Source organism: Etheostoma cragini, chromosome 2 (assembly GCF_013103735.1).
Source record: "Etheostoma cragini isolate CJK2018 chromosome 2, CSU_Ecrag_1.0, whole genome shotgun sequence".
Taxonomy (NCBI): Eukaryota; Metazoa; Chordata; class Actinopteri; order Perciformes; family Percidae; genus Etheostoma; species Etheostoma cragini.
The window spans coordinates 18,189,831-18,204,518 of record NC_048408.1 but is presented as its reverse complement, the minus strand read 5'-3'; the positions used below and the strand labels follow the sequence as shown (position 1 = coordinate 18,204,518).

The following is a 14,688-nucleotide window of genomic DNA, read 5'->3' as shown; positions in this document are numbered from 1 at the left end:
CTAACGTTAGCCTAATTAGTAATTAGTTAGCAACAAAGCTAACATAGGCTACATAAACTTCTCCGTGTAGTTGAACACCTGAGTAGCCTCTGCGCTGAGCTGACTCCCAACTGTTAGCTCGTGGACATGAACACCGGATGACGCGTTGTTAAGTTGATCAAACTTTTACAGTAAAGTAAAGTTTATTTTAAAGAAAAGCTAGGTCGCGGCATTGATGAAAAATAAATAAATAAGTAAAACCGTCCCGGCAAGCGGCTCTCCCACCACTCCCCTCCGTGTGTAAACCCGTCTGTGTGGAGGATAGAGAGTGAGTCTGTCCGGTGGTTACCTGACTCCAGTTATTATCGTGAGGCCAGCCCTCCAGACAGCAGCAGCAGCAGCAGCAGCCTCATGTTTCCTGTTGTTGTTGTCTCTCTGAATGACTGCAGAGCAGATCAAAAGCTTGTACTCGAATGACGATGCTTTCTGCTTTTCCTTAACGACCAATATGACATGTTCTCTGGTGATTGAAACCAATTTTGTAGAGAGACTTTTAAAAGTCACTGTGATGTTGACTTTTTTATTTTTGGCTCCTTCAAGCTGTAAAACAAAGTAGGTTATATACAGCCAAATTCTTTTCAGTTTTAATTTGAGCAGTTAATTTAAGTGTCAGCATCATTGTTCAGCATATGCCAGGTAGTGTTGTGTACATTTTAATCATGTTTATAGTTTATTTTTATTGATATTACATTCAGTGTATGTTTGGGTGCAACAACTCAACGTTAACATTCATCAGCCTCACCATGTGGTCTGTTTGCAGAAGAGGTAATGTTTGCATGGGAACCTGTTGAACTATAGCCTACTGTTTATCTCATGAATAAAAGTCTAACCAGAATAAGGGACTGAAAAACCTACTTACATGTAATGAAAAACGTTTCTCTGAATGAAAGCTGTGTCTTAAAAGTGTGAAATCCCTGTCAGCTCAGATTAAGGATTCCAAAATATTAAAATTAAAACGATTGCCCTACTTTTATAATAATCCAGTGCTTTTGGCGGGCGGTCGCTGTTGTGTTTATTCAGAGGTGAATTCTGGATACATCTCTAACAATTGTAACCATTTTAAAAACAGAAATGCAATAAAAAAGCAATGCTAGTTCACCATCCATTTATTTTTTACTTCAGAGGACAATAAAACATTTGAGAGGGTATTAGTTATTGATCGTAGGGTTGAACGACACGGATAAAATCCTCAATCATCGTAATCAGATCATTTCATATCTCGATAACAACATATATTGCAAACAACATAGCACGTTTTCTGATAATTCAATAAATAAATTGTCCATCTGAAATGACCAGATGCTAAAGCCTATTTATACATATTCCTGTGTGAATTATATACTGCAGCTAAAAGTGTTGAGTATTTTCCCATTATATTAAATCTGGAAGGATCAGAACATAAAGCATCTTCCAACTGACCTAAATATTGCCATATTATGGCCGCTGTTTTTTTTTAAAAACGTGATAGAAATGATATAAAATGATATATACGTTAGACGCCCAGCCGTAATTAGTTGTATCTGTTTACAGCTGGATTAAACAGATTTTGAATTTGACATTGAGTGAATGTGTCACGTGTAAACAGTTGACTTAAATCTGTGCATATGTATCTGTGTTTTAGCATATTTCATGAAAATGTGAGTAACTGGAAAATACAGAGGTTATGAACTGACACCCGAGAAGCAGTGGCTTATGCTGCAGGTTTGGTTTGAAAGACAGCTTCTTTTGATCCTTTTTTCCCTTTTGTGATACAGGATCAATGTGGGAATCCATAATCCAAGTTGTTGTGGTTGTCCTATGTGAAGGAGGGAGCCCTAAACCTTTTCAGTGCCTTCAAACTCCCGGGCAGACGTGTGTCATATTCTTAAGGTAGGTTTTTTGTGGCTTGTTCTTTTTAATTTGAAACGTCAGTTTAACCTTAAATACACTACACACAACACATTCATCTGGGTTTGCCAGAATGCAAGCTTTCAGTTCCAGCTTTGTTTTTTTCAGTAGGCTATGTTGTGTTCTTTGTGTGAATTGTGTTATACTGCTTAGTTTTGGGAGTGTAGCTAGGTACAAACAGATAATTTTTGCCTTTATACTGTTCACACCAAAACAATTCTTTGAAGTGTCCTGAATGGTGTCCCCTACGTTGACCCTGGAATGGGAACAAGTTTTGTTCATGAGTGACAACAAGGACAGGCCAAAGGCACCTTTCTACTATTCTATAGCTCCATGAAATACAACCAGGTCAAGCTATTTTTATGTATATTTTATTATAACTTACTCCTGTTTAATTTATACTTTAATATAATTCAGGCTCATTTCATCAGCATTAATTACTTTTTTAATTTGCTCCAATCTAGGGTAGGAACGCCTGAAGTACTTTCATAACTGCGTCTTTAGATGGTCAGTGTTTTAGTCATATGAATTACAGCTTAGCTGACCTGTGCTGTATCTTTTTTATATATCCCATTTTGCAAAAACTCAGATTAATTCTTCATGGCTGAAATTCCCCAGCATGGCAATTTGAAACGAGAATGTCCCTGGCTCTGATCCACAGCAATAGTGTATGAAATGAGCACATCAACTGACTCGGCCTACTTCTGATTCTCCAAGACAAGAGGGAGTCTTCACATGAACAGCCAGATAGTGGTTGCACACAGGCTTAAATCACACAGTCAATATGGCATGTGTGTGTGCATGTCTGTGTGGGTGTGTGTGACTGTGAGTGTGTTTGTTGGGCAACGGTATTTGTCAGTATAGCAACCTTTCCTTACAATACAACACTGCATGCATGTGCTTTTGTCCCTGTGTGTTCATTCATACGAGTACCAGCACCTTCTAAATACTGTTCTTTGTTTGCTTGTATGTGCTTTTGAAACACACTGTAGAAACAGCATCATTTGTGTCCATGAGTTTGTGTTTGTGTGCATACAATTCAAATGTAAAAAGAGGACTTGATCAGAGGTTTACAATGTGAGGTTCCATGTGGGTTGCTAGATTTTTCAAAAAACAGTTTGTGAGCAAAATGTCATGAAAACATTAACAGGGCAGATGCTCGACAAAACGAGCTGAAGGCCAGTTTGTCTTAACTCACAGCCACCCTAGTGCCATATAAGTGAGTGTGACAATACCTAATGTGAAGGCTTACTTGTTTGTGGATGGTTGTGTACGTACGCAAAAGAGGGGTATTTGAACAGTTAATTATGTCAATATTGGAAACTGGACTTTGATTTTACAAGGCTCCAGATTATATTCAATAATAACCTTTTTGTTTTTTTACGTCCAATGGCAACATTTATGAAATTCTCACTTATGCAATACCTGCATATAGCAACTATGGGATGGTTAAGATTAGAGAAAAATCGTGGTAATTGCAATTTAAGAGGTGTGGTTATGGTTTGGGTTAGATAACTTAAACAAGCTACCAAATCCAATGTTTATGCCTTTTGGGGACAATGAAAACAAGCGACACAGAACTGACATAACATTTTAAGTTGAGAAACTTGTTAAGAGTTGCCTATTTAACAAATCCAGCAGACACAAAGCTACGGTTCTTCAGTCTTCAGTTTGGGATGCTGCGTAGCCTGCAGTGGTATTTTAAATTGAACAGTGAACAACTTACAGTTGTGAGCTGGAAAAAAAAACGAGCAAACAAAAAGTACAAACAGTCACATAGACCGATTTTGACATGGAGCCACTTTTTAACCTAAGGTTAAATTAGGGTTCTGCAACTAAACACTTAGATTGTGTTTGCCAGATTGTGTTGTTTATTGCGGATCTGTGACTGGAGAAAAATTCTGGTCTCCTGCACGAAAGTCAGATGCCACATAACAAATTCCCAAGTCCAACCTCCACACCTTTATATCACACCTCACCACATAATATAGGGCACAATAGTTACTGCAATGGATGTACTAAAGGGATACTGGGAAAGGAGTGTCTAAAAAAGAAAGTTTAATAGAGGACAATGTCCTGCATGTGTGTGTGTGTGTGTGTTTGTGTGTGTGCGTGTGTGTGTCTGTGTGTGTTTGTGTGTGTCTAACTATTTGCAGGCTACACATGCTCACCTCTGTGTACTTGCTCTATTTTCGGTCTTACAGTATCTACTGCATCTTCCCCGTGTCACCTTTGGCTGATAAGTCATCTCACTCGTTACATTCTTTTCATTTTTGATGCTATGGTGTCATTCAGCTTTGGGAATTCAATGGTTTGTATTAATGCCATTTTTAAGTGGCCCATGTTTCCTCTAAACTGGAATATGTACTTTAAAATGTGTATGTGTATATCTGCATATTTCCTTGCTTGTCATTTCACTCTGTGGATGCAGGGGGTTGCCATGGGAACTATGACATCCGTGACACCACATGATTTCATTATTCAGTCAGAAAAAAAGAACACACTTTACTTTGCGTGTTCCGTGCTCTCCCCAGCTGTAAACGATTTGTTTGAGTGAGAGGGTGAACAGCTCTTAAAATGCTGTTTCCTTACAAAATTTGCTTAAAAGTCTTTGGAAATCATGGATATGTACTGTATATGTACATTTGTATTGGTAAGAGTGATGCAGCAGCTTTCACTTTGCCACCTACTCTCCTGAGATTGGATTTAATTCTTAATTTAAAATATGAGAAGCAATAAAATTGACTTCACTAAAATGTTAAATAAATAGTTTTTGACATTTTGGGAAATATGCTTATTTACTTTTGTACCAAAGATAAGTAGAGAAGATTGATTCCACTCGCATGTATGTAGGGTAAATATGAAGCTCTAGCAGCTGGTTAGCTTAGCTTAGCATAAAGACTGGAAACAGGGGGAAACAGCTAGCCTGGCTCTGTCCAAAGGTAATTAAATTAAATCTGAGAAACCCTGATGCTTACTAACTAACATCTTATATTTTGGTTGTTTAATCCATACAAAAATCTAAGTATCTAACTAACATGGTTCTATGGGTGATTGTATGCTGGACAAATCTTGTTGTCCAGCTGAAATTCCAGGAAGTGACTGCGTCTGGTCAAGAAAGGAAGTATGAATTAAACAAACATGACAACATGCTAATTAGTGAGCGTTAGCGGTAGGCAGATTTTGTTCTATTCATTGACATGACATGAGAGTGGTGTCAATCTTCAGATCTAACTGTTGACAAGAAAGTGACCAAGTGTATTTTCCAATATTTAAATACATACACACAACACATACAATACAAAATTTAAAGCATAAAATCTCAATATGCCAGCCAATATGGCCAGGTTTCAATGCAAATGAAATACAAATTGTAACGTAATGTTCACAAAATCAGCAAAAGAAAATGTGAATTTATGTGCCTCTCTCTCTTACATCCTCTGCTGTTAAGCCACTATTGGGAGTTGGTTCATCGAGATAAACCCTACTTCTCTAGTCAGGTGCCATTTAACCACTGCAGAAGAACAGGGCGCAATGAGATGGCATGGTCAAAAGACCACCAGTCAACCCCCAAATGATGGGAAAATATTAAGAACGTGATCCAATCTGCACAAAAACAGGTGGCTGGAAACACACTCTATTATGTCCGAATCAGAAATATTTTATTGTATAATATTCCACACTAAGTACAGACCTACTTTAATTCAATTCAATTCAATTTTATTTATAGTATCAATTTTATTGATTTTATGGGGCAATGCCTGAGGGGAATTTCCCAATGTATGACAATCCACTCGTGCCATTGTAGTATTTCTTAACATGTAACAACAGCCAAACGTTGCTGGTGAGCTTGCACCTGAGTACTTTTGACCCACATGAGGCCATGGGCAGAATGCGTTCCACTTTTCCACTTGACGATGCATCATTAACCCGCTGTCTACTGTCCAGAGGGCTGAGCCAGATTGTGATCCCAGCTCACCTGAGCTGTCATTTTCATTATTGTCATCATACACAAACACCAAAACACTGACACTGTACTTTTAGAATGCTTTTTTCCTCCTGCTTTGATTTTTCGTGTGCCTATAATTGCACACACACACACACACACACACACACACACACACACACACACACACACTCTCTCTCTCAGCAAACCTATGGTATCTACCAGTGTCAAAGGGGTTTTGTGGGGTACTAAAGTGCACAGTAGCTCCCATTCTAGCCACTCTGTTGCCTCAGACTCTGACACACATACAGTACCTCTTTCTCTTTCTCTTTCTCTATCTCCCTTACTCCTTTCCTTGCTCTCTCTGCATCTGTCTCTCTCTCTCATACACATGCTGGCTCTTTCTGGTTTCTATCTCCTCTTCAGCTGTCTCATTCTCTTATTCCCTCTTCCCACTCTCTGTTTTCTCCCTCCTCCTATTTTCCTTTCCTTTTCTTTCTCTCTCTTACATGCATACAGATGCAAACACATAATCTCTTTCTCCTTCTCTCTCTTTTCTATGCTTGTATCCACCGGCAACAGCCTCCCTCACCAAGCCTGTGGATCCCTTCACTTGACTAATTAGCCTTGAAGTGCTGTTGAAGATCATCATATTTAGCTTAGCGACCGAGCAGCAGAGTGCAGACGGATATAGACTAGGCTGACTGGAGGCTCGGTGCCTGGCAGTGGGCAAACTCTCTCTCTCTCTCTTTCTCTCTCTGTCTCTCTCTCTCCCCCCCCCCTCTCTCTCTCTCTCTCTTTATTCTCAGTGCCGCGGGCTTCTCAGTGGCGGAGCGGCGGAAGTGAGGGGTGGTTTTGCTTTGAAAGAGACAAAAAGGGGATAAGAGAAAGAAGCAGAGCCGAGACCACAACGCAACCACAGAATGGCAGTCTGCTGCAGGAGTAAATCCTCCTAGAGACAGAGAGACTCGGAGGAGGCAGCGCTGACTGTGAAGCAGCACTGTTTCCAACATACAGAGATTTAAGGTGAGAGTTTTTCTAACCACTCGCTGATTTTTGGGAAACGGGTTCTGTTTGTGTGTGTGTGTGTGTGTGTGTGTCTGCGCGGGTGTGTGCGTGCGTGTGCGTGTGTGTGTGATTTTGCATCTCTCCGACCCACATTGTTGAACCTGAGGTGCAGCACAGGAGCAATTCTGTGCATGATCTCTCTCTCTCTTTGTGTCTCACACACACACACACACACACACACACACATGCACATGCATCAGCTGTGAAGGAACCACATGTTGGACAGACATCCAAGTTGACATGTAATGAACACTGCTATGATGGTCAGTTGTGCTTGTGTGAGTGAGCCAGTGCATACAGGTGTTTAAAAAAAAAAAAATCCGTCTCTGCGTGTATGCCCCTGTGTGTGTGCCAGCGAGGTAGTCAGTGGGTCTTTTGTTTCTGTGGTGCCAGTGTGGAGCTGCACATCGTAGTGAACGACATGGACAGCAACAGAAGATAAAGTCAGTCATGCCAACTTACATTGCTTCTCATTGCTTTCGAAGACGGGGTAGATAAAGAAGGTCAACCTTGTGTGAGTGTGTGTGTGTGTGTGTGTACACACAACCTGTTTTCTTTTTACTTAGTAACAATGAATGCCTTTCACTAATCAAAGCACTTTGTGCTGTATCTGAGGGTCGAGTGTAGTAGATGCTTGTACTTAAATTGGAATAGAGGATAGTGTGTCCTATGAGGCAACAAGCTATAGTGGAGAAAACAAGAATATGAACCACAGCATGAATAATTAACACACTGAAACATACTTAAACACAGCAAGTGCAGCCTCTACTGCTCTTTGTACATGTTAATCATCTAACAGTGCAAAACGCAACTGAAATACTGGATGTGTGGTAAATACATTGTTGCAAGATTGTTTATTTTTAATTTACAGACATTTCAACCATTTGCTGCCATAAACAAGTCTCCTGTGAAGCTATAGGGGATTGTGATGATTAATCTCTGATTTGGTACAGCGACAACCAAGAGGGACTTCATTGCCAGTTAATGGAAGTTCAAGGTGATTTTGACAATTGCAAGGGTCATTAATCAATAGTTGTGTCATACAGACAGGTGTATTCCTGGTGTGCAGCTTGCTTCACAGTTTGCATATACTTTTTAAAGCACATCTAAATATGGGTAATTCTTTGCTTGTTGCTGGTTTAGTATATGTATATGTTATATGTTAATGTATAATTTTTCTGTTAGATCAAACTGTTCCAGATGAGACAGGATCTAAGTGAATTTAGGTTAGGAGAGTATGACATCTTTAATGTTTTAGTTAATAAAGCATATAATGTAATTCTCCTTTAAACATGTTGCAGCAATACTTATGGCAGTGTTGTAGTCAACACCAACTTAAACCGAGACCAAGTCATTATCAAGACCAGAGTGAATCGCGACCAAGACAAGACCAAGACTTTGAGGGTTTGAGACCGACTCAAGACCAAGACCAGATTTGTGTTAGACAGCCAGAGCTTTTTCTCCTGTCTCCCGCATTCACTTTCTTGGGAGTGTGTAAGGGGGCAGGGAGAGGGGGGTTAACGGTGACACATTTCACATTAGCTATCAGTCCAGTTTCTGATTACATTTACAAGTTTTAACACAAAGGCTAAAATCAGACACTGCACAGGCAATTTAGCGAAATCCTTGCAGTCGTGGTCTTGACCGTTCTTGAAATAAAATCTAGAGTCTCCTTCATCTGAAACCGAGACAAGACTAAAAATGTGGTCGATTCCAAGACAAGACCTTAAAAAATTGATCTTGAGACCAAATGGTCTATTCTTTTGTATTTGTGTGAACAGGAACTATAATGTTTTACTTTTAAGGAATGTTGAATAATTGGATTCATTACAAGATAAAAAAAATTAAATAAAATGTGGTTCCTCAATGACAATGTTTCTTGTTTCAAATGTATCGTGTAACTATATCACTGATGAAGACATGGATGCATTCCAACCTTGTGAAGTGGCTTCCTCCCCACTCACCAAAAAAGACCATTGATTGGGGAAAGGGTTGACACAGCAGCGGAGATTTCCCCTCAGGCATAAAGTCAGCAAGATAATTGTTGTCAAGGAGATGAGGGAATAGGCTTGATATCTGAGAGGAGAACCAATTGGTGTTTAGTGGGATAAATCATGTTGAAGACTGCTGAGGGCGGTTGCTTTACAATTGATAAAATCATGATTTCAAAGTTCTTGGAAAAACTGAATTTGCAGTTGGATTCAAAGAGGATATTCTTGAATGCTTTTTGTGTAGTCTCTCAACTTAAAAACATTTTTTTTACATTATTCAGCATGTCAGAAAACCTTGAGCATCTCATGAGCCTCCCTCCTGCACAAACTTTCCCCACCGTCTCTTCCCCTGTCTCCTATTCTCACTTTGGGAACTAAAGCTTTTTTCCTCAACTTCTACCTGCTATCCCCTGATTGCTGTTGTTTCCCATTGCTGAGTCGGCTGGCTTTCACCCCACCCTCTTCACTTCTGAAGAGTCTCCGAATGTCTGCATCATGGCTTTGTCTCTCTTATCTCTTTCTGTCAGTTTTTTTTTTGATCATCTCTCCTCTGTTTCCACTCGACTTTCCACTCCTCCTTTCAACCTCATCCCCAATTCTTTTGGTGTGTGTGTGTGTGTGTGTGTGTGTGTGTGTGTGAAATGAATCTTTGTGGGCAACTCTGCATATTAGTGAGTGAGTTTGTGTGTGTTGTGTATGTGTATACGTAGCTGTGCACATAAAAAATTAGGTGTTTTGACCCTGATTACAGATGATGAGAGGATTCTCTTTTCGTGCTCAGACATAATTATTCGTAAAATTTAAAAAATGGAGCACACCGGCTATTGGCAGTTTTGAAAGTCCCTGCTTTACTAATGGTTTGGATATATATCACATTATGTTTACAGCTGTAAGGAATGTTTCTAACGATTGAAGATCTTAATTAGTTAACACATGGGATTCTATTACCTATGGTGAATGTTTGATCTCACACATATTACTGCATTAGTAATATTAATGCTTTTGATTTTGTATTAATAATCTTAATCAGGAAAGTGACTAATAACTACAGCTGTCAGATGCATGTGGAAGTGTAAAAAGTACAACATATCCCTCTGAAATGGAGTGAAAGCATAAAGAAGCAAAACATGGAAATACTTGAGTATGAGTAGACTTAGTTACATTTCACCACTGCTTGATTGTAAGGTTACTTATTTGCTGAGATTGGCCTTGAATGTTTGCATTGGACATAATAGCATGCAGGCAACTGTTGCCCTGCATCACCTAGCCATTTGAGCAGCACCAATGTTTCTGCCAAGGAACATGTTTGTGTATTAGGAGGTTTTACTTGTGTTTTTTTTTTAAACTAGTAGCCTATTTGGACACAAATGCTAAAAGAAAAGGAAGGGAGGAAATGTGTTGGATTCTGTTGTCAGCAATATCTCCAGCTATAACGTCACAACCGCTAACGTGTGGACATAATGACTGTGCGCAGGGCCCTTTAATCTTCTAGTGGAAGTGACGTAGGCAGTATGGAAATCTGAACATAAGTGGTCAGCTAGAGATGTGTGACATGTGAACGTCAAGGGGCTTCAGCTGTCCACTCCTCTGTGGATCACCGAAACCCATTTTAAAACAAGTGTAAAGAGGATCTGGATACTGACCTTTTAAGAGTTATACTCTTTTTGCGATTCAACAGACTATGAAACTCTCACCCTAAGATTTACTCTCGACCCAACGATGAATATAAAGGGACTATTCACAGTCTTCTGGAACTCATAGGACTGTTTAGTGACTCACTGTTGTCACAAAGTTATGACTAATCTGAGGTGCCAGTCAGGTCTCTTGCCTTACCAACAAGTCAAGCCAATTATTATCTATAGCCAAACTTATAGTGCAGGTTGACTTGGCATTAGTTTAAGGTTGAATTCTGAATTTTCTTAAAGTCACCCAGGGTGCCCTCACAGATAACACTGCATTTGTTGTTTATTGTTATGAACACTACCTTAAAATTGTCAAAGATGGTCTGCAACTTTATTTCATCCACATCTTTATGAATTTCACATATTTGTCTGTGCTTGAGTGGTAATATGTTTTTTTCAATGTCAAGTTCAAAATTGGCAATTTCAGTTTTTGCCAAATGAGAAATAGTTTGTGTTTTACTGCCCAGTAGTCCTGCACCCAGCCTATCATTTCGATATAGTAAACTAAGCTTTAGTAAACTAAAGCTTTGCAATGAACTCTGGCCCCACAGATGATGGACAGTCAGCTGTCAGCACAGAGGAGAGCGATGAGGAGCCTTCCTGACGACAGCGGCCAGCAGAAGACCAGCACTTACATCGTGCCCTGCTTCCTCTTTGTGGAGGTGAGTGTTTGGACACATTTTGTTGCAAAGGGACCAGTATGCAGCACTACGGTTCACCTGTTGTGTTCCTCAGACTTGACTGTGCTGACATTGTAAAGTTGCAGTGGCGGCTGTAGAAAATTGTACGTGGGGTGGCAAAGGGGTAGCGAGAGATCTTGGAAGGGTGGCAGGGGAAGACAGAACCCCCATATATAAAAGCACTGCTATGCCCTGCTGTGCCCCATAACACCCTGAACTGCTACGACTAATATTTCCAGTCAATCTGCTACGTTACTGTAATTGCCGCCCGCTCTTGGGAGAATTGTTGGGTCTTTATAAATTATGGAGTGTAGTCTATATGTACTATGTCTGTAAAATGTCTTAAGAAGAGTGAGCTCTTGTTAGGATTTCATACTATGAATAAAATTGAATTTAGGTGAAATTGAATTAAATGGCTTGCTCGTATTTACTAATACAAACAAATAGAAACATAATCTGTCTTATTTTATCAGTAATTATGGTTAAAAAAAGCTAAGATAGAGAAACTTTAAAACATCATTAGATAATCTATGTGTATATATGAATATCTTTACATATGTAACCCTATAACATGTACAACCGTAGCTAAGTATTTCAGGGGCATGGGGCTAAGATTACATCTACAATTATGTATTATTAATTAATATAAATAAATTTTTTGTTTGAATGTTTTAAGAAGCTTGTGGACATAGTGGCAGTCTGTTTTTACAAGCCCAGTATTAAACCAAAGTTAGGGGGGCAGCTGGGGGGCTAGGCCCTACAGTGGGGGGTGAGCTGCCCCCCCCCCCCCCCTTTGCCCCCTGTAGAGCCACCCCTGCACAGTTGGAAAAAGTTATGTGCAACATGCTGTGTAGATGCAGGTTGTACATGAAAGTGGGCAGAAATGAAGAGTTAGCTGTATACTGTATGGAGGCACACGGAGCAAGCTGATACACACATGAAAGCACATATACCATCTTCTGCCTCTGAATGCTCCTCTTTCTCTTCCCTATTTCTTCCCACGTCTCTTTATTCCATAATTTCACGTTTCTCATGGCAGATTAACAACAATGAGCTTCAATCGGGAAATTGCACAAATTATCTACTTTGTCACAAATGGGTAATTACCTCCAGTCTGCAAATCAATTTGAGATAACATTCAGCAGGAGGGTGAGGGTCTGTCGCTGAGGTATTCCCGCAAAAAAAGACCCTCTCAAGTGACCTTTTTGATCAATTCTTTTTCTCTACTCCTCTGTTCTTCCCCTGACTCTTCATCTCTCCCTGTAATCCCTAAATGACCTGATGGAGCGCTCATGGCCTCAGCTGCATTTTCTAATTAATTGGCCTAATTAAGAACGGAAACCCAATTAGCCCGTGCTGCCGCAAACACGCTCCGGGCCTGCAGGTCCTTTGAGCTACAGCAACGATAGCTGAATTAGCTGTTTTTATGAAATAGAACACAATCTTTTGAATTCATCCGAGAAATGGGATTTAGCATTCTTAAACAGGTTAAAATAATAAAGTTTGAGGTTGGCGGAAAGTCAAATGGTGCCATAGAAAGTTGACTAGATGAATCAGAGGTTCAGCTATAGGCCGGAGCCTAACAAGAGAGTTAAGTATAGATATGGACGTTTTTGTGTTGAACAAACATAGGTAAAAACTTGGCCTCGGTTGAGTTTTTTTTTTTGTGTGAAATGTCTTTGGAAAACTGCATCTTTCTTTAGTGCACCTGCTGTAGCACCTCAATTGAAGGACATACTTCCACCTCATTCTTCTTCTCTTTTCTTTGTACTCATTCACTCATTCACAACATCCTCTTGAGATCACAGTACAGGTTTTTTTCACCCTCTCTCTGTGCCTCACTAAATACATGAATACTACACTCTTTCCACATAACACTCCTCAACAACACACACCTCTGCTACTGCTGCACCTCTTTATAGCACAAATATCTCACAATCCCTGCAGGTCTTAAGCTCGCTTCTCTCTTCTTTCATTGTGCTTTGGTATTGGCTCATTCTCAGCAACCTCTTGAGGACTTGTTATAATGATCTTCCAGCTTTCTAATTTTTTCATAGTGTGTCTATGCTATCTTTAGGCTTATATCTGTCAGTGGTGCTCCTCCCCTCCTCCAGTATTCTCTTTGAGGGTCTCTTGAGTACTGCCCAGTCACTGTTTTTATTCAGATCCTCCACATCACTCCTCTCCTGCAATTATTCCCTTGAGTAATTGCATCTTTTGCAAGATGGATCTCTCCATTATTCCCCTTTACTTGTAAAGCTTCATATCCTCCTCCCACTCACAAGCCTGTCTGCTATCACAAAGACCTCCTTTCTCCCCATTCCTCCTCTCCAGCTTTATGTTGCCTCATGGATCTCCATCACTTCTTCATTGTAATTTTCATTTCTCCCCTCGTTTCTGTTCACCCCTCACCGTCAGGGTAGGTAGACCTTGTCCTCATGCTCACCTTATATCACATAACAGAGGGTAGTATGTACATCTAGACTCTGTGGATTCTAGATGTGCAGCAGGAGTTATGTCCAGCTGATACTCTCCCTGCTCTTTGCAGTTTCTATCCCATTTTGTCACCTTACTGTAATCTCCCCCCACTCCAGTGGTGCATCTATTGTTTTCGTTTTGTTTAAACAGGACCAGAGGTGGGAAGATGGAAATCTAAATTGACTTTAGTATATGCATGCGCTTGAATGAATCTGTGTATATTGCAGTAGTTTAATAAGGGCATTTTTAAATTAAATTCCCCCCTCTATGTGTTCATATTGAAGCAGCTTGCTGTAGCATAGCTCCCCCCGGAGGGCACTCACTCTTTTGTTAGTACATTAGCATCTCATTACCCAATTTGCCCAGTCTAATTTCTTTTTTCTCTATTGTGATCTTTTTGCTGACTCTGTCTCTCTTTCCTTCTTTTTCCCACAATCCAATGCTGCGTTCGAGACACAGTTCTTAGCCCGTAAGTTACGACTTCAAGTCACAACTCACGACTTGGTAGCGTTCCAGGCAAAGTCACCACAAACCCTTCTAGCTAGCGTTAGCGTTAGCTAGTGGCTAACTTACGTTGGTACTATCAATTTCTATTTAACAACAGATTTTGGGCTTTATTTAATAAACATAACCTATTGTAGTACACAATCGTATGTGTATTGTTTTGATTACAATGTGTGAAATTACTTTACGTTGCCTTAGTCTTGGGCTTGTCTACGTCTCTAAATTTGATCAATGTATCTCTCGCTCCTCTATTTTTACTTTCCATTTTTCTTCCTTCAACTGTCTCCCGTAGTAAATGTTTTCTTCTTCTAGATTAAAATGTGAAAACTGGCCTTATCAGTTTTCTTTACAAACGAGTGAGATTTCACACAAATTCGCTTTAAGCTGCATACAGTAGCTCTGTGTCTTTATTC

The 14,688-nt window shown here is 39.9% G+C and overlaps 2 protein-coding genes across 5 annotated transcripts in view; one reads left to right on the top strand and one right to left on the bottom strand.

The window, feature by feature from the left end:
• The window catches only part of palm3 (paralemmin 3), a 28,776-nt gene extending 28,454 nt beyond the window's left edge, over positions 1 to 322 (bottom strand). For all 3 annotated transcript variants that reach the window (XM_034884134.1, XM_034884143.1, XM_034884151.1), the window contains exon 1: positions 1 to 322. This exon is cut by the window's left edge and continues 120 nt beyond it. The gene's annotated coding sequence lies outside the window, so the exon portion shown is untranslated.
• Positions 323 to 6,258: 5,936 nt separating this feature from the next.
• LOC117958000 (phospholipid phosphatase-related protein type 5-like) overlaps positions 6,259 to 14,688 on the top strand; it is a 42,322-nt gene continuing 33,892 nt past the window's right edge. Inside the window, exons 1-2 of one of the 2 annotated variants that reach the window (XM_034894174.1) lie at positions 6,259 to 6,898; positions 11,165 to 11,275. In XM_034894174.1, the coding sequence (XP_034750065.1) occupies positions 11,165 to 11,275 (111 nt within the window). In that variant the 5' untranslated portion in view covers positions 6,259 to 6,898. The remainder of the gene's footprint in view (positions 6,899 to 11,164; positions 11,276 to 14,688) is intronic. The other variant, XM_034894183.1, reaches the window with a different exon arrangement.